This window comes from Cebidichthys violaceus, unplaced genomic scaffold (assembly GCF_023349555.1).
Source record: "Cebidichthys violaceus isolate CVI_PGR_0920_01 unplaced genomic scaffold, fCebVio1.0.p SCAF_29, whole genome shotgun sequence".
Lineage (NCBI taxonomy): Eukaryota > Metazoa > Chordata > Actinopteri > Perciformes > Stichaeidae > Cebidichthys > Cebidichthys violaceus.
Genome location: NW_027176472.1, coordinates 667,708 through 687,398, shown reverse-complemented (window position 1 = coordinate 687,398; position 19,691 = coordinate 667,708). Strand labels below are relative to the sequence as shown.

Below are 19,691 nucleotides of genomic sequence, written 5' to 3'. Positions count from 1 at the left end.
GGCGTGGTCGCGTACACCTGATGGCTGTATATCTGTGTTCCTCATTCCACAGGTGAAGGCATTAAAATGATGCGCATCCTGACACTGCTGCTCTTTGTGTCGACTGTGTTTTAACCAGCAGATTAAACTTAACAGAGAAGTCACACAACGGAGGAAATACTGGAAACACTGGGATTTAATACTGGAATACTGGCACTTCAATCTGCTGCTGATTTCCTAGGATAAACTCAAGTTTATAAGGAGGAACAACTCAAGGTGAAAGTGAAACTTTCAATTTCCGTAACTCACCGACGTCCCTGTCGTGTCTTTGAGTGAAGCTGAAAACACAGCAGGCAATGTTTTCTCTATCAGAAAAGGATCTCTGCTGTCCTGTCTGCTATGACATCTTTAAAGATCCTGTTATTCTGTCGTGTGGCCACAGCTTGTGTAAAGACTGTCTGAAGAAATGGTGGAGTGAGAAACAAATACAAGAGTGTCCATACTGTAAGAGAAGATCATCCAAGAGTGATCCTCCTCGTAACCTGGATTTAAAGAACCTGTGTGAGACCTTTTTACTTAAAAGAGATCAGAGAGCTTCAGAGAGTCTCTGCAGTCTGCACTCTGAGAAACTCAGACTCTTCTGTCTGGACCACCAGGAGCCGGTGTGTCTCGTCTGCAGAGATTCAAAAACACACAACAACCACAGATTCAGACCCATCGATGAAGCTGCAGAGGATCTCAAAGAGGAGATCCAGAAATCCCTGAAGCCCTTAAAGGAGAAACTGAAGCTCTTTGAACAAGTTAAAGAAAACTGTGATCAAACAGCAGAACACATGAAGGTCCAGGCCCGACACACAGAGAGGCAGATTAAGGAGCAGTTTGGGAAGCTTCACCAGTTTCTAAAGGAGGAAGAGGAGGCCAGGATCTCTGCTCTGAGGGAGGAAGAGGAGCAGAAGAGTCTGGTGATGAAGGAGAAGATGCAGGCTCTGAGCAGAGAGATAGCAGCTCTTTCAGACACAGTCAGAGCCACAGAGGACGAGCTGAGAGCTGAAGACGTCTCATTCCTGAACAACTACAAGGCTGCAGTGGAAAGAGTCCAGCAGCGCCTCCTGCTGGAGGATCCAAAGCTGCTCTCAGGAGCTCTGATAGACGAGGCCAAACACCTGGGCAACCTGACCTTCAACATCTGGATCAAGATGAAGGACATGGTCTCATACAGTCCTATGATTCTGGATCCAAACACTGCTCATCCAGAATACATCGTAAATGAAGATCTGACCAGTGTGAGATGGGGAGAGAAACAGAAGCTTCCTGAAAACCCAGAGAGGTTTGATTTTGACCTGTCTGTTCTGGGCTCTGAGGGTTTTAACTCTGGAACTCACAGCTGGGACTGTGAGGTTATAAATGATCATTCCTGGGGCATAGGTGTGATAAATGAGTCTGTCCGGAGAAAAGGAGAAATACAGACTGGATTCTGGGAAATATGTCTTTTTTTTGGAGAGTACGTAGCAGCCTCCCCACCGCTCCAAAATGAAGTTCTGTCTGTGAAGAAGGAGCTCCGGAGGATCAGAGTTCATCTGGACTTTGACAAAGGAAAACTGTCATTCTCTGATCTTGATACTAACACACACATACACACCTTCACACACAGATTCACTGACAGACTGTGTCCATACATTGCCAACGGGAGTGAACTCCCACTGAGATATTACCAATGAAGGTCTCTGTAACTGTGGAACAGCACACAGTCCCTTCTTTCACAGGCTTTTAGCTGCATGTAATGTATCATTTCAGGTTGAGTAATATTTAGAAATGCAATAATTTGGCATCTCAGTGATTCTACACAAACATTTTTGTGTTTTTCCCCCCAGGTTTCAGACACTGGAATATCTGTACAGCGCAAACATCTGTATATGATATCTTTTTCAATTATTGTCTTTTTTCATTTTGGGAATATTATGTGTTGCTATGTCCCAAATTTAAACTACATACTAATTGTAAGCAGTATGTGCTATTAATCTTCATGGTATACCAACTGTTTCAGCAGTTAATAAACAAGAAATCAAGAGACTTTACAGTGTTCTACTAATAGGAATTAGACCGGAAAGGCACACATTAATCAATCTTGGAAATCTACTGTTAATTTATCTTTTTTTGGCATTTTTTTGTCTTTGCATTGAGTTTTTTGTATACTTTTTTACTTTTCTTTTTCACTTTTCTCAATTTCTGTTTGCACTGTAACCATGGCTGTACAAACAACTATGTTGATGCTGTAAAACAAAAACAAATAATTATGAGGCACTTCTAACTGAATATTATGTCTTCTCATGCCATGTCAGATAAGGTTCAGAACATTCTTTGATCAACAGTAACAAACCTGTTTATGGTTAAACTAAGTATAGGAATGTGGTTCAATTAAGATTATTGATGATGAGGGATTATCAATGATACATCACTTTATATGGAGTAAGTCAATTCATCAAACCAAATGAGGAAAAGCACATTTTGAATAAAAAAATGTTTGTCTTGAAATATTTAATATTTTGGTCTTATTGTAAGTTTCCGGTATTGAAATGTAAAAACTTTAAAGTTAACCATGTGTGTCTTGAGGTCAGACATTGTATTTAACATGTTGCATAATGAGGCACACTTCTATTGTTCCTCCAGTGAAAGGACAGAGTGTGGGAAACCAGAGGAAGCTCACTCACAGAGTCCTGTGGGACAATAGATCCAGACCTCTGACCTGAAGGGACGGAGACTAACAGAGACTCTGGATCTCAAAAATGCAAAATTCATTATCTGTATCAAATCATAGATTTATAGTATTTAAACTTTCTCACTATGATTTTTTTAAATAAGACAAAGTTATTCCATGAGTTTCTGTCATTGAGGTAAATTGTAAAACTAGATTGATATCAAGAACATAAAATATTAAATATTAAATATTTTGTGTTTTTCAGGATTACAATCTCATGAAATCTCTATAAAGAGATCATTGTTCAGTATTGATTCCACACAGGTCAGTGTTTTACTGACACAATATGACCACACCTTTCACATGATGACCTCAGAGTTTACTGTTACATTAACAACACGGGATATGTGAATATTTAAATGACTTGTGATTCCAGTGAAGGTTTACATCACAGCTAATTTTTACTTTATATATTTTGTGATTAAATGTTGAGTTGTAGAATATTTAAAAGAAAGAAAGACAAACAACCAAATTGCCTCTATGTGTAAACAAAGAATAATAAAAAGATCTATTTGGATTTAGGCAATGTCAGCCAATGGTGATCTTTCCCTCCAGATGGTTGGTGACGTCAGGCTCTGTTTCTACTACAACACACGTCCAGTATCAGTCACAAAGGCTCCATTCAACGTCCTTTTGTTGTTCATTGACCAGCATTCAAGGAGTCAGTGTGGGAAACTGAGACCAACTTTCTACCCACAGTGACCACAAGACACAAGTCACAAGACTGTGAAACATCTGGACAGAAACCTAACTGTTGTCTTCACGTTTTAAATATATCATATAAGTTATAGTCTTAGTTATATATGAAATAACTGACATTATAAAACACAGTATTTTGAGAAGAGAAGAGAAAAGTCAAAACGTAATATTGAAAATTGTGTCTTAATTTATCAAGAAAAACATACTTTGGTTCTTCAGGTTTTGGAACACAAACGTCACTTCAACAAAAATGTCTATTTTCACTGATTATTTAGTTTAGTAAAATGTTAATCATACAAGACATTGTAACCAAGATGCATTTAAGTGTCAGTGTCCCACGTGTGTGATGTGATGATGAGCGTGTGCTCAGTCAAAGTCATTGATCAGCATCAGGCAGCAGATCTGCTCTCTCTACAGGGTCACCACTTTCCCAGATTCACACAGAGCTCTGAGAGTCTCTCTCCATCACCCCCCCAGTCCTCCACCTGTTCCCCTGAGATCAAACCATTGTCCCCCAGGAATTAAGAGCAATAAGTGTGCTGCCTCCCTCATTGTCTCACCAAGCTCTCTGATTGGCTGAGAGTGTGGGAAACCCCAACTAGACCCAGACCCACACATTCATATGGAGATGTGGGACTATAAATAGGAGGGATGAAGCCAGCAGAGATCAGATTCTCTCTACAGAGACCTCTACAGCACAGAGATCCAGACATGGCTCCTACAATCACTGCAGCAATGACCAATTCTCAGGAGCATCTGACTCTGACTCACAAGGTAAATTGAAGATTCAAGAAGATCTAAATGTTGTCAATGAGACGTTGTCTTTCTTCATGCTAACTCTATACTCCAGAATAAGTTTATTAATGACTTTATTCTTCTTTCTGCAGATCAGAAAGCCTCTGGTGGAGAAGTTACGCAGAGAGCGAATCAACAGCAGCATTGAGCAGCTCAAGTCTCTCCTGGATCCAGAGTTCCTCAAACAGCAGCCAGACTCCAAGCTGGAGAAAGCAGACATCCTGGAGATGACAGTTTGTGTCCTGAGACGACTGCAGCAGCAGCATAGACAGCAGAGAAGACTGCTGAACCACTTCAACAAGCTGCATTCTTCCTCTGATGAGAACCTGAGAGAGGCTGACTTCTCTCCTCTGAGCTCCACAGTTCAGACCAGCATCTCCAAAGACAAGAGTCCAGTCAACAGCGCCCTCTGGAGGCCGTGGTAGACACCTACAGACTAGAGCTACTACCAGACAAACTGAGAGGACCACATTGGTCAAAGATTACTGGAAGTGAATTCTTCTGAATCCTCAGATTCTATGAACTTGTTCTTCTGTTTGTACAGAAGTTTACTTGTGATTGTTTTCTTTGTGGAAGATGATATTTCCTGAGGAAATGACACAAACTTTATCTTTCAAGTTAAGAAAGAGAACATCTTGTCATGCATGTTGCATGAACACAATCTGATTGCATCAGCAATTATTATTCTACATCACTGTACTTCATGTATTGGTGGAGTGGTAAAAGCTATGGATACCATTTGTATCTTTTAATAGTTATTGATCATTTTGATCATAAACTTGAACTCTTCTTTTTGACACATGTTAAAGGACTTTAATCTCTCTGATTACTCCAAACTGATCTGTTATTAGATCAAATTATTTATCTTTTTTTTTTTAAAGATTTGTTTAATGTCACAATTTTCCTGTGATACTTTTATTACTTACAACATGTCATGTGTTGGTAGAATATTATCCATTGGTGATATTTGTTACCTCTTTATTAATATTGATCATTTTGATCAAAAATTGTTAATTGTCCTTTTCATGAACATTTTGTCATAATGAACTTTTCCTCACTTTATGTGATTATTGAAAAATGATCTGTTTTCATATCAATATGTTTATCCTTTTATTGTGAAAGGTTTGTTTAACGTCACACTGTCACAGTTTTACAGTGAATATGGAATTGTTACATTTTGTGAATCATTTGAATTCAGTGTTTACTAAGAAGAATGTGATCTGTTGTAAGGTCAGTTTTTACTATTTGTTTTGTTCACTAAGTGCAAATGTTTAAATCCATTTGGAAAAGTATTTTTAAAGACAGTGAGTACTGTGTCCTCAAACAATGTAAACGGTTTGTCTTTCATAAAGACAGTTGTTCCTTTACTCTCTCTGAGTACAGTGTGTCTTGTAGAAATCTACAAGTTGTTGTTGTGATGAATCATCACCTCTAGTTGGAGCTTTCATACTTCATGAGGCTCATTGTGACTTGTTGAATAAACAAACACTTCTAACTGAATATTATGTCTTCTCATGTCATCGTTTATTCATTTCATCATAACTGATAGAGGTCTCCATCATTGATCTTATATTTGAATGATACATCAAGATAAGGGTCAGAACATACAGTCATTGATCAACAGTAACAAACCTGTTTATGGTCAAACTAAGTATAGGAATGTGGTTCAATTAAGATTATTGATGAAGAGGAATGATCAATGATACATCACTCTATATGGAGTAAGTCAATTCATCAAACCAAATGAGGAAAAGCACTTTTTAAAGACAATTTTTTTTGTTTTTGAAATATTTAATATTTTCATGTGTTGAAATGTAAAAACTTTAAAGTTAACCATGTGTGTCTTGTAAGAGGTCATTCATTGCATCTAATGTGTTGCATAATGAGGCACACTTCTATTGTTCCTCCAGTGAAAGGACAGAGTGTGGGAAACCAGAGGAAGCTCACTCACAGAGCCCTGTGGGACAATAGATCCAGACCTCTGACCTGAAGGGATGGAGACTAACAGAGACTTTGGCTCCTAAAATTGGACTTTGTTGTGAATTACGTATTTATTATTTGTAACTGTTCCTTTAATTTCAGTAGAAGCGCTCTTTCTGACGCCCGGAACATTGTTTTACGTCAAGGAGTGTTTTAGACGGACTGTGAAGCTGGATGTACCCGGGGACATCTTTGGCTAACGGACGCAAGAGGATTCTCTGCTGTTAACTACCTACTTGGCTAAGCGGGACTCCGCATTGCTTAACCATCCCTTTTCTTTGCTCATAGCTTTCCAAATTTAAAAGAACAGTGTAACGTTCATAATAAAAACTTCCGAGTAAGATGCCAAATTTACTTCTAAATTACTGAAAAAAAAACCGTTGCACCTCGTTTGAGGCGAGTGCACCTGAATCCAGGCAAATGTCAAACATATATATCATTCACGAAGTTGTTGAAATAACGATGGTTATACGTTAGATAACATTCTCTAGAAATTCCTGCCACCGTTCCCCAAAACTAATTATTACCCAGCAAACCTTGTGATTTCTGACAGCTCAATGTCACTTCCGGGTCTTCGCAACGTTTGCCTTGAAATGGGGGAGGGACTCCTCTTGCTATTCAGATATCTTTGGCTTCACAAGACATGTGTGTCTGAATGACATTTAACTACCCAACGTAGCTAGCGCTAATTCATTCAGATAAACAAGGGACAACATGTTAGTAAGTAGCGCTACAGGTAGCTAACTCCAGAGCTAACTCCAGAGCCTTTGCTCGTGCAGCTAACGTTCGCTAACTAAGCATGGAATACCTGAGGAGACCCCTGATGACCCTTCAGCAACACTGGAAACCCCTCAGGTGTGCTCAACCCAGACATTGCTCTAAATTAGCAAACACTGGTGCGACTCCAAGAGAGAGGAAGACAACCGTAGACAGGTTCAAGACTCAGATATCCTCTGGTCCAAGTCTTCAGGACTTCATCAAAGGAGTTTCGGTTCATAAGACTCGTGCAGCGGTTGAAGAGTGCTCCGACAAACACAGTTATCTCTCTGAGGACCTGGAGATGGGGAACTCGAGGAAAGGTCAGTCAATCAAAGTTCCTTTTGAAATGTTTTTTTTTGGGGGGACGACTGCTATAATAAACTGGTGTTGTGTGTGATTATCACAGTGTATTTTGAAACCTATGGGTGTCAAATGAACGTGAACGACACAGAGATCGCCTGGTCCATCCTGCAGAGGAAGGGATACCAACGAACAGTGGACTTAACAGAGGTACAGAAGAGCTCCAGTCATTTTCATTTATGTGGAGAAAAAATAGTAATGCAAAAATAAAAAAAAACATGTTGTGCTTACAGGCAGACGTTGTCCTTCTGGTAACATGCTCCATAAGGTGAGATATGTTCTCTGTTGAATAGCATTACAACACAAACTAAATCAGATGGTGACGGACAGACGTCTCTCTCCACAGAGAAAAAGCGGAACAAACCATTTGGAACAGACTACGACAACTGACGGCCATGAAGAAGAAGCGGCTGAAGTCCCACACGCCGATGAAAATTGGGATTTTAGGTGAGTTATGTTTATATATTTATAGTTCACTCATGTACGGACACTCTGCTGCTACAATATGCGTGAACGGTCCGTGTTTCGTCCAGGGTGCATGGCGGAGAGGCTGAAGACGGAGCTGCTGGAGCGGGAGAAGCTCGTGGACGTTCTCGCCGGTCCGGACGCCTACCGGGACCTCCCCCGCCTCTTGACCGTGGCTGACGGAGGTCTCCGGGCGAGCAACGTGCTGCTGTCGCTGGAGGAGACCTACGCCGACGTCATGCCCGTCCACCATGCTCCTCGGGGAAACAGTGCTTTTGTGTAGGTGTCTATTTTTTATTTTTATTTTTTTTTCACGCTTCACACCATCTCCTGTCATTTTTTTTCTACAGCGTCTCTGAACATTGTGTGCGTCTCTTGCAGGTCCATCATGCGAGGCTGCGACAACATGTGCAGTTACTGCATCGTTCCCTTCACCCGAGGGAGAGAGAGGAGTCGACCCGTCGGCTCCGTGCTGGAGGAAGTTCGTATGCTGTCCGACCAGGTGAGTTATGACTTGTTTTATAGCAAGTAGAAAACACACTGAACGCGGAAGTAGGGCTAGTAAAATGAAATTTGAGAGAAAACACAAAAGTAAATATGAAAATCAGGACATAAATGAATAGTAATCAATGGTTTTAGATGGAGCCATAAAACACAACATGGTGACTATCAAACGGCTAAATAAATACCCCCCCCCCCCCCTAAAGTATATTTACTGTATATCTTTGTGTTTGTATATCAGGGTGTGAAGGAGGTGACTCTGCTGGGTCAGAACGTGAACAGCTACAGAGACGCGTCGGAGGAGCAGTTCGGCGGCTCAGACCCGACCAGGCTCAGCCAGGGCTTCAACACCGTCTACAGAGCGAAGCGGGGGGGTCTGCGCTTCTCCGACCTGCTGGACCGAGTGTCGCGCATCGACCCAGACATGAGGATCAGGTTCACCTCCCCTCATCCCAAGGATTTTCCTGACGAGGTACGTGTTCCTACGGGAGCTCCGAGAAAAGATCCGTTTTAGAAGTGTTTTAAATAATTTCTCTCTCCTGTGTTTATGACTTGAGAAACAGGTTTATTTCTTATTCCATTAGCATTTTTTTTTCAAAATGATATCTGTGAAAATAATAAAAAAAGAGAGATTTTGTTGTTTGTTGTTGTAATACTCATTCTGGCCACAAGAGGCTGAAGTGAATGCACATTCTCAAAAGCACCAACTCTCATCACAACCCAGTGTAAATACAATAATGTGCCTTTTTTTCCCCCCCCTGTGTGATCACATTTTGCATCAAAGCCCCCGCCCCCTTTCTGTGGAGGACTCGCTGTATTAACTTGGCCGACTGAGGCCTCCTGACCTGCTCTGTCTGCTGGCGTTTACAGGTTTTGCACCTGATTGCGGAGCGAGGGAACATCTGTAAGCAGATCCACCTTCCAGCCCAGAGCGGCAGCAGCCAGGTCCTGAAGGCCATGCGGCGCGGGTCAGACCCCACTTTGCTTTTTGTTTTTTCGAAACTTAATTGTCAAATCAACTCTCGTCGTGAAGTCTCTTAAAATGTGTTTTTCCTATTAAATGCACAGCTACACGAGAGAGGCCTACCTTGATCTTGTGGAGAACGTCAAGAGAATCATCCCAGGTAAGAAAGATACAAACAGTCGGGTAAAACTTTACTAGAATATTTAAAAAAGTGTTACTTTTAAAGAGATTTCACTCAAGGAAAAGTAAAATTACTTGTGAAAAATGGACTGAGATGAAAGTAAGGTGTGTGTGTGTGTGTGTGTGTGTGTGTGTGTGTGTGTGTGTGTGTGTGTGTGTGTGTGTGTGTGTGTGTGTGTGTGTGTGTGTGTCAGAGGCGAGTCTCAGCAGTGACTTCATCTCAGGCTTCTGTGGGGAAACGGAGGACGACCACCAGCAGACCCTGTCTCTGATCAGAGAGGTGGGCTTCAATGTGGGATTCCTGTTTGCCTACAGCATGAGAAAGGTGAGCTCTTGTGGGGTTTTGTCATGTACTTTTTTTTTTAGAATTAAATCCAAGCTGTCACTTTCAAACTGTGTTCCTTCTTCGGTCGCCCTACGCGTGACAGAGTTTCACATTCTCTCTCCGCGTCTCAGAAAACCCACGCCTCCCATCGGCTACAGGATGACGTGCCGGCTGAGGTGAAGCGCCGGAGGCTGGAGGAGTGCATCGGCGCCTTCAGAGAGGAAGCCGCGAGGGTCAACGCTGCGCTCGTCGGCAGCACACAGCTCGTCCTGGTGGAGGGAGTGAGTACTGCCCTCTGATTCACTGCTGATGACCCACTACAAGTGGTGTCTGTATCGGAGACATCGCCCTCTGCCTGTGTTTTCTTATGTTCTTCTCATTTCGCTGTGTTCGGGGACGTTTGTAGGCGTAGACTTTTGGGCGCCGGGTGTGGAGCCCTCATGGGCAAATGAGCATCCAAGAGGAAGCTTTGAAAATTGGCAGACACAGCGCCGAAACCCCCCCCCCCCCCCCCGCAAATACAGCGAGGCGTAACGCCAAGAGGACGAAGCTCGTTCCAAAACGAGAGCGAATCTGGGGTTGGCTTTCGCTTTTGCTGCCGTATGTGACGCTGCAGGCGGTACACTTGACTGAGTTTCTGGCAACCGCGGTGAGAGGAGGAGGAGGAGGACTGGTGGGAGGAGGAGGAGGAGGGGCCAACTCTCAATGTTGTGTTTTTACAAAAACCGTAAGCGAGGATTTCTGCATAGTGTGCCTTTTTTAACTTGCCTCTCAAAGTAAATCCAGGCAACAAAGATACTGTCTGTACGTCTACCTGTGTTAAAGATGGTCGCAGTTTTATATCATTTGATTCTAGAAACACAGACATTGAATTCGTAGTGTGGGTCGGCCACACTGCTCATCTCCGGGGTTTCCATTTTTTACGCAGGAAAGTAAAAGATCTGCCAAGGACCTGTGTGGGAGAACGGACGGCAACATGAAAGTGATTTTCCCCAAAGAGGATGTTGTCGTTCAGCCCGCAGCATCCAACACTGCGCCGGTCAATGCTGGAGACTATGTGCTGGTGAAGGTAAGGTTTGATGAAGACCACAGCAAAAAGGTTCTAGCATTAAAAAAAATAAAGGACATTGTCACAGTAGAGATCTAGAAGGCGACATTTGAGACTCTCAAACGGTTCGTCACTCATACTCTGCCGTTGTGCGTCTTATCTTCACGTAGATATCGTCGTCCAGCTCCCAGAGCCTGAGAGGCCGAGCCCTCAGTCACAGCTCCCTGAGCGGCGCAGTGAGGCACCGGCTCGATGAACACGTGGCCTCAGACACGACCGGGATTTGAAACGTGCCTCTGATTGAAGAAGGTGACGCCGCAGGAAACAAACTGGGACACTTCCTTCTTCTCTCGAACGACTTTGAAGACACACGGAGGCTGTTTTTACGGGAAATGTGGGTCGTCTTGCTGTCACATTGGACTATTTGGATATGTTATTTATACTGTGTGTGTGTGTGTGTGTGTGTGTCTGAGTGAAGTGGGCCCTTTTAAGATGCTGAATCCGGGTTGGATGATGTAAAGTATTACGTTTGTTTAATACATACTGTTGCTTGATTGATGTCATTTTGTTGGGACTCAAATGATCAGCACATTTGTAGAATCACCGAGTCAGAAACTTTGAGAAATCTACATTTTACATGTGGAAAACCTGCTCTTTATTTAAAAAAAAAAAAAAAAATGCAAACAGGAGATCTGTATTTCTGAGGCTGGTAGGAGAAGTATTATATGTGCATCATTCAGTTTTTTTTCTCTTATTTTACTGTCAGTTGAACTCTGGCTGTGTTTGCGTCTTCATTGTGGCTCCAGTGGAGAAATGAATCCTGGGAGTTTCCAGAACTGCCATTCAACCGCTGAACTGAACATCTGTCCCAATCAGCATATAGTCCTAGAGAAGAGCACAACAACAGTGGTTAATAACAGCTTTGAGATTATGAATTATATTCATCAACTAGATATTTAAAGATGCTTTCCTCCACGTCCTTGGCCCTCATTAAAACACTTTTCATATAATAATTGAAGCTCACTCAAACACAGGCAGTTTTATAAAAAAAAAAAACCATCCAGACTCTGACCTTCAGGACCTGAAGCTGAGTGTTCACGAGCTTCATCTCTCCAAGTGTAGGAAGTGGGTATCCCTTTGCAAGTTCAACTACGGAGCAAAATGTCACAAGTTTTAGATAAACTAATCACAAAAATCCAATGTGGCGAACATTAAAACAACGTTTATATTACATTTGAATTATACAGCGCAATGCATGCATTTAATGTGCTTAACATTAAAAGATCAGAATCAAACTGATAAGCAAATACAAAAAGTACAACAGGAGATTCAAATGAACTTGAGGATAAGAGGAAATGTAAATGCAAGAACTCACCGTTCAGTTGAGGTATCACAACAACTTTGAGGACCATTTGGAAGACGTTGTCGAGGACTCTGACCTGCGGGTTAGAGTTAGGGTTAGTTTGTCATGCTGGTGCTGATTGTGCGCTCTGTGACTCTGTGTTAGAATGCAGTTCTCACCTGAAACTCTCCCACATAGCTTGTCCTCAGGGTCAGATCCATTCTGTGCAAATTAGGCGAAATTAGACTGTGATGTTCATCTTTACAAGGACCTTTTGACCCCCCATTTATTCCTCTTACGTAACTCACTTGTTCAGGGTGACAGCTCCGGCCAGCCTCATTCCACTGACAAACAGTTTGGCGCTGACGCTGGCCTCCTGTAAAGACAACGTGGTGAGAAAGTTACAAATTTTGGCCCACACAAATTGCTTTTTCCCAACCTCTATCATGCCAGCTGTGTGACCTACCAAGTTCAGGACAAAGAGAGGGGAGAGTGTGGCGTTGGGTTGGATAGCGTAGGCCGTCACCGTGCACGTGGCCTGCACCGTGGCGTTGTTGGGTTCAAACGTGATCACTGGGTTTTCCACCGTCTTCACCAGCAGCTTCATCATCAGACCCGGGAAACGCTTGGCGATCTGAAAAACACAGCGATACATGGCTCACAAACTGCCGATAGGTGAGGATGCCTCCTTTTAGCTGATGGAGCCAGCGGAACGCGTTTCGTCACCTGCGGGATGAAGGCGCCGAACGTTCTGGTGTTGAGTCGGATGGGCGAGCCTTGTGGGATCTGTCGTGACGGAAAGGTTGTGGTTCAGTGTCAGGTTGTGAAAATGTGGATTGACGATGGAATGGAGAAGCTCACCATGTCATCGGTGATGTACAGGCTGAGTACTCCGGCTTTGTTGTAGACGAAGGCGGCAGAGTTGGCGGTGAAGGCGGACAAGCCGATGTACAACATGTTGTTGGTCTGCGGCGGCAGGGAAAAGGCCGTCGGGGAGAACGGAGGCTCCTGGTGCTTCCCGATGTTGTAAAATTCACCCTAAGTGACCAAAGACACATTGGAGACAGAAGGTTTGGGACGTGGCCATGATTGTCCATTTCTTCAATACCAAACCGAAGCTTCCGATATCTAACATTTTCAGTGTAATGATAGACATTTCTTTACCTTCAAGCCCGATTCTATAGAGGATGTTGACACTGTGGGCGATGACACCATGGAGTATTCAATCTCCGCGAACTGGTCCACCTTGGCTACAACTGCAGTAAGGTAAGATAGAATGTCTCTCATACACTCAGCATCAATGAAACATCCAAATATTTGACATAGATATATGTATTTTTACCATTGAGAGTTTTCAACTGAGGGTTCAAATCAGATACTGCATCGGCCACAAGGGGGCAGATCTGCAACAACAAAAAAGACATTTGCACAATCCAAAAGAAACTCACGCCGTCCCCCAAAATGGATACAGACCACATGTTACCAACTGGTATCCAAGAGATAGGTGTGCTGATGTCTCATTTAGACAAAAAAGCAATTGAATGTTTTGCCTGACTGTGACACAGATTTGTTTTCTGTCAGATCTGAAAGATTTGCATTTTTTTGTTTTTTGCACTCTCTGTGACAACTTCTTCGTTATTTTTTCTGAAGTGACTGTATTAACGGAACATCCTGTTTTACTTCTACTTCACTATATTTCAGAGAGACATATTGTACTTTTTACTCAGCTAGCTTTATCTGTTAGCGTAAAAAAACACACTCAACAAGCTTATAAAATTCAAGATATTGTTAAAGATTAAACCAGTAGCATCCAGCCCTTTTGGTTTGTGAGCTCTCGCATAAAACGAGTTTGTAGTCGCGTCTCTTTGTCACAGGTTTTCTATGGATTGTTAGCAGTTCTACCAATTACGGCAGCGGCTAGCTCGCAGCTACGGTCAACAAAAGCTAAACTATTAGAAACTTTCTCTCTATCAGTGTAGCCTTCTGTGTGAGGTCACCACTGCGGCGCAGCCGTGACGGCTATACGCTTAGCAGCAGGCTAAACTATTAACAACATTTTCTCTCCATATCCTAAACACTTTGCTGATGTTGTAGCTAGCTAGAGCTTCGAGCCCGTTAGGTCATCTGAAATGGCTCACAAGTTTCCAAAGAAAACAGCACGGTAGTTCTCATAGTTACTTGAAGCGTGTGATATTTATAAAAGGTTGTTATTATGTAATAAAGCTTATTATGGATTTTTTTTTATCCAATGACATCCAGATGAAAGTGCCTACCCCAGCTTTAAGTATGAATTTGAATGGTGGGTTTTTCTTGTAATACAGTGTGTTCCATTGTTGTGGTATTTTGTTGCAGTAAAGGAAGTGAATACTCCTTCAATGGGTCACTTCAGTTCCTTAGCAAAAGTTGTTCCCATCAGCTCTGTGATCTAGTCTGAAGAGGGAACTCCTAGTTATGAATTATTTGCTGCTTTTAGGAGGAAAACCGAATAGTTTGTGACAATCTAAAGCAGCAGGTAGGTATACGGCTGGTTTCCCCTCACCTGTTTCTGCAGTGCATTTCGTATAGCCTTATCGATGAAGTTTTTGAAGAGATTGTACAGCCAGCTGAAACACAGAGCAATGACAGGAATTAGGTCAGTATGTCAAGCATTACAAAGGAAACCTCACATTCCTTTCCCTCGCATGGGTTCAAACACAGCAGGGTTTCTTTTACCTGGCTCCGCCGTGGAATTTGATGCTTGCGCTGCCGACGGTGGCCGCGCAGTTGACAGTGCTGACCGCAGGATGGCCTGTCTCGTCGCTCGTGATGGCGAGGCTGGTAGTGATGGTGAGATCGTTGACGCTCAAATCGAAAGAGCCGCTGTCCTTTCTGTTAAGAGATAGGAGTCACCGCTGCAGCAGAAATATCACAGAAAATGGATTTAACTGAGCTGTATAATAAGTAGGACTTTTTCTTTTTTCCTCACTCACATTATGCGGAGGTACTTGACCCTCCAGTTTCCGTGCAGACGGATGAAGGCATTACCGATGGAGAGTCTGACACCCGTCCCTGGCACCAGATCCAGCGCAGACTTTGGCAAACCCACCTCCACTATTTGCATACTGGAAGAGACGACATGCGCGTTTGTGAAGTATCCCAGTTTCCTACAGAATTTACTGGAGTGTTGAATAAACTGGTGCCTTACTTTGTCAGGCTGTACTGGACCTTGCCAATGTGAGACACCTCCTGGGTCCCTGAAATATCTGGCACTTTGATGGTTTTCAGTTTCTTCTGGATGGAAGCCATCCCCAGTTGTCTGCCTAGCAAAAAACCAAGGTAATGTGATGGTGAGATTCTTGAGAGATCAACGCTTTCCAACTGACGGAGGAAGCCTTATACCTTATAACCTTTAACCTTACCATATTCAAGACCTTTTGCGGTTAGCTTGACTTTCACCCCAGGATTGGTGCTTAGGGTCACAGGGATTACAGCCACCAGAGCCAGCCAACAGCACAGGAACATCTTGACTGTTGGGAGAGAAAACAGACAAGATGATGAGCTAAACTCTAATTTTTTTTTATGAACACGACACCATTAGCCAGGCCGTATCTCTGCTTTTGGGTGGTTGTGGTTTGGAATTCCTTAAATCAATGGCTTCCTCTTTTAGAGGAGTGCCTCACAGATAATGCAGTTTTTTTTAAATGCAATACACACCGTTGATGCTAGCAAATCACCCAAACAAACGGTGGAGGGAGGCTTCGGCAGACTACGTTGGATGCAACGTGTGGGAGAAGTATAGATAAACAAAAGCAAGACAAGCTAACAAATGCCACAGCAAAGTGGATAGCTACAAACTGCAGGCCGATTAGTATTGTGGAAGATGTCGGTCTGAGGAATGTTCTCAAGGTGCGTTCACGTCACGTTTGGTGTGAACGCACCTTTTAGGATCGCACCGAATGACGGCACGTATGAGCCTCCCTCGAGACGCACCATCACAAGAAGAATACGCGAGTTGTATGAAAAGGAGAGGACTACGAAAGCGACAGCGTTACAACGTGCACCAGCTGTTGCTCTCACTGGAGACTGCTGGACATCGCTGGGTAACCATAATCACCTCGGAGTTACAGTGCATTATATTGATGAACAGTGGGAGCTGCATTCACATGCTCTGACTGTCATGAAAACAGAAGACAGACAGACAGACAATGTGATTAATCGCAGAAAATCATGCGATTAAGCGCGATTAAAAATTGTAATCATTGCCCAGCACTAACTAACTATATATATATATATATATATATATATATATATATACATATATATATATATATATATAATACTTCACTACAAGTACAAGTTAAGCTTTCAAAATCCTTTGTAGCATTATCAAAAAAATATTCTCAAAAAGTAAAAGTACTCCTACCACAGAAAAATTTGCCCTGTGACTCATATGACAAATCATAACATTAACATCTGAAATGTGACAAGGGACCCCAACTACATTGTATTTTTTTGTAAGGAGTTACAAGCTTTGTATTTTGGAAACCACTGGTTTAACCTTTAAAGTGGACATGCCATGAAAATCCCACTTTTTCAGTGCTTTCAGATTTGGTTATCTACCAAGCCACAAACTATGCAGTAAAATAACCCAGTCAGTTTTTCTGTGGGCTGTCTGGATCAGAAAACATGTGATTTAACAAGCCATTCAGGTTTGGCCCCCCTTCCTGTGTCACATGCAAACTCAATCAGAGCAGACTGGGCTTTTTTTGGGAGGAGGGCTTAAAGAGAAAAATGTGTTTTTTTGAACAATAAAGCGTATAAACATGTTCTAGTAGAAACCCAGAATATAAGTATGAATCTAACGATGACCATGATACGTCCCCTTTAACAGCATTTTGTAGTCTTTATTATAAAACCTTAATCTGAAAAGTAACTCCACTGCAAGTAAATGTCATGGAGTAAAATGTACAATATTCCCCTCTGTAATGTAGTGGGGTAGAAGTATCAAGTAGCATAAATGGGAATAGTCAAGTAAGGCACAAACAAAATAAGTACACTTAAGTACTTTCCACTGCAGCCTCAGCTTCAGTGGAGGCCTGTGAAAGAGCTGACTGTCAGTGCAGCAGAAGAAACCACATGACTCCTGATAAGTCAGCAGGCAAGCTGGACCTTTATTAAATTAGGCCAAGTCCTAGTACTTTTGTCCACTTTGAATATCCATATTTGAATTGATATAGAACAGTTTCACATGATTAAAATTGTATCTGGTGATGTTGCCATAACTTTATTATGGTTTGAATTGACAGATTTAGTCTCTGAGTACATTTAAGAGTCGACAGATATAGTCAGACCGCACTGACAAAATGTAAGACATGTGACTACCAGTGGACGGCTCTCGTAATGAAGTTTCCATGTGGGTCAGAAGTGTAGCAGAGGAAGAAAGTGCACTTTCAACAACAAAACTGTAAAAACTAATTGTAAAAAAAAAAAAAGCTGCCTATCAAAGTGAAATAATAGATAATTCCCAAAACACTATCAACACCTGCATCTTTCTTAATCTGCTTAACATGCTCTTCGATGAATACACAACCTAGGCAGAGGTGGAGAATCCCATCCTTTCCATCAAACTAATCATAATCAATAGGACACTTTAGTGCAGTTTATTCCCACTGGAATCTCCCTTTGTTAAGAACATTTCCATCAAGGGTTCCTTCACACATTGGGCTAAATATTTGGACCTTTGTCTTCTGAAAGATTAAGCTTTGAGAACAAATTTAAGAAACTCTGCAGCCTATATTGATACATTTTACCACATAAACAGTGAATATACACCCTTCTCTTACCTGAAGCAGCAGTTTGTCAGTTTCTCCCGTTGTGTCAGTCGCGCTGTCAACAAGGCAGAGTGAAAGAGGAAGAGAGGCACATTGACTGTAATTCACTTACTTAATCAGGAACTGAAACTGAGCTTGAGGACTAACCCAGATAAAGCAACAATAAGCAAAGTTAGTATCTCCATTGCTTCACCGTCCTGCTCTCTTTTAATCTCTTCATTCACAAAATGCTAACTGATTTTATCTGAGTGTCGTTTGCATTAAAAAACAAACTCTGAAGGCCTCAGTTCTTAAAAACTTGACGTGGATTGGAGCAGCTTTTTGTCACGTTCGTCTCCTGTTGCTTTCTAGTTCCTTGTGTCAATTTCCAGTTAGGTAATGCACAAGAAACTAAACACAAAAAAGGAAAATGTGTCCCTCAAGCCACTCAGTGCATAACACCTCAGCTGAACTTAACAATAGCAAATATTAGTTATGATTGTGAAAAAGGAACAAAAAGCTGTGTGCTTATCATTCTTCTGATGCTCTTTCACTGCGTCGCAGAATGAAATGGTCTTTCTCGTATTGAGAGTAAAAGGCCGTAGAGTGTTCAGAATTTTACAATTTTCCTCTGCCAATGTTTGCCATCATAATGAAAAACAAAAGCAGGGTTTTCTCATGTATCATAGAGTATCATATACAATACATTGTTGGGTTTACTTTAATCTTGAGGATACTGTACATCTTTGTATTTGTATATCAGCCCCTGAACTGAACTTTGTGTTTTATGCTGATTAGGGTTGTATCCCAGTTTACTGGGGAAAGAAGAATGGCGGTTATCATACGTACATTTGCTCATCTATGGTGTTATATTACTACGGTTGTATACAAAATGTGTGTGTGAGGGGAGCAGTGTGGCTCCTACACTATATGTTAGTTGTTAATAATCATAGGACATTATTTTAAGAGGTTTTAGAAGTTTTGTGCTATTTCTTTTTTTTTTTTTTAAATCAGGTTTATGATTTAGTTTGCTATGGTAATTCTGTTCTCATTCCAGGAAAAAAAATAACAATGAGAATAACAATAATGGTAATAATAACAGTAATAGTGTAATTATTATCGCACCATGACCATGTCGTTACAACCCTAGTGCTAATTAGTGTATGGTAGCATGCTAACACGCTAAACTGTCATGATGAACACCTGCTCACCATGTTAGCATGATAACATTAGCATTTAGCCCAAGGCATCGCTGTGTCGAGCCTCACAGAGCCACTAGCAAGACTCTTAATCTCGTTGATGCTTTAAGGATTGCTCGGCTCCTATAGAAACACAGACATTGAATTCGTAATGTGTGTCACTGCCCACCGCGGATGACGGCAGTAGTACCGTGACCTGTTGCCAGGCCACACTGCTCATCTCCAGGGTTTCCATTTTTACGCAGGAAAGTAAAAGATCTGCCAAGGACCTGTGTGGGAGAACGGACGGCAACATGAAAGTGATTTTCCCCAAAGAGGATGTTGTTGTTCAGCCCGCAGCATCCATCAATGCTGGAGACTATGTGCTGGTGAAGGTAAGGTTTGCTACATGCAGATAGATGGTCATCACTTTTATTTTTATTTTGTTCTAAGCCTGGCTGATATGATAAGTCGTTATTGGTGCATTACAGATATATTGGTTTATGTTTGGCTGATAAAAGGAGGAAGTTACAGTACATAAATTGTGTGTTGATACTGTTTTTCCATCGGAG

At 42.0% G+C, this 19,691-nt stretch overlaps 5 protein-coding genes across 5 annotated transcripts in view; 4 read left to right on the top strand and 1 right to left on the bottom strand.

Annotated features, from left to right (window-relative positions):
* Positions 1 to 298: 298 nt before the first annotated feature.
* On the top strand, positions 299 to 2,460 carry LOC137880622 (nuclear factor 7, ovary-like). Its single transcript, XM_068722068.1, has one exon. The coding sequence runs from the start codon at positions 336 to 338 to the stop codon at positions 1,695 to 1,697; it is 1,362 nt and encodes a 453-aa protein (XP_068578169.1). The 5' UTR covers positions 299 to 335; the 3' UTR covers positions 1,698 to 2,460.
* A 1,624-nt stretch (positions 2,461 to 4,084) lies between these two features.
* On the top strand, positions 4,085 to 5,148 carry LOC137880623 (transcription factor HES-5-like). The gene is made up of 2 exons (XM_068722069.1): positions 4,085 to 4,207; positions 4,321 to 5,148. The coding sequence occupies exons 1-2, from the start codon at positions 4,085 to 4,087 to the stop codon at positions 4,651 to 4,653; spliced, it is 456 nt and encodes a 151-aa protein (XP_068578170.1). The 3' UTR covers positions 4,654 to 5,148.
* A 1,636-nt stretch (positions 5,149 to 6,784) lies between these two features.
* Positions 6,785 to 11,448, top strand: cdk5rap1 (CDK5 regulatory subunit associated protein 1). Its single transcript, XM_068722066.1, has 13 exons — positions 6,785 to 7,287; positions 7,374 to 7,477; positions 7,561 to 7,595; positions 7,674 to 7,774; positions 7,861 to 8,071; positions 8,174 to 8,294; positions 8,535 to 8,765; positions 9,164 to 9,261; positions 9,362 to 9,417; positions 9,632 to 9,762; positions 9,894 to 10,043; positions 10,691 to 10,831; positions 10,981 to 11,448. Exons 1-13 carry the CDS (start codon positions 7,008 to 7,010, stop codon positions 11,095 to 11,097), a joined length of 1,776 nt encoding a protein of 591 aa, XP_068578167.1. The 5' UTR covers positions 6,785 to 7,007; the 3' UTR covers positions 11,098 to 11,448.
* Positions 11,449 to 11,481: 33 nt separating this feature from the next.
* Positions 11,482 to 18,046, bottom strand: LOC137880621 (bactericidal permeability-increasing protein). Its single transcript, XM_068722067.1, has 16 exons — positions 17,975 to 18,046; positions 15,551 to 15,658; positions 15,337 to 15,451; positions 15,122 to 15,253; positions 14,865 to 15,020; positions 14,692 to 14,755; positions 13,495 to 13,555; positions 13,317 to 13,408; positions 13,014 to 13,190; positions 12,879 to 12,938; positions 12,619 to 12,786; positions 12,461 to 12,528; positions 12,332 to 12,374; positions 12,186 to 12,249; positions 11,883 to 11,959; positions 11,482 to 11,695 (listed from the first exon to the last, which is right to left on the bottom strand). Exons 2-16 carry the CDS (start codon positions 15,651 to 15,653, stop codon positions 11,654 to 11,656), a joined length of 1,422 nt encoding a protein of 473 aa, XP_068578168.1. The 5' UTR covers positions 15,654 to 15,658; positions 17,975 to 18,046; the 3' UTR covers positions 11,482 to 11,653.
* A 1,327-nt stretch (positions 18,047 to 19,373) lies between these two features.
* Positions 19,374 to 19,691, top strand: part of LOC137880565 (band 4.1-like protein 3) — a 104,828-nt gene continuing 104,510 nt past the window's right edge. The window contains exon 1 of the mRNA XM_068721977.1: positions 19,374 to 19,514. The gene's annotated coding sequence lies outside the window, so the exon portion shown is untranslated. The remainder of the gene's footprint in view (positions 19,515 to 19,691) is intronic.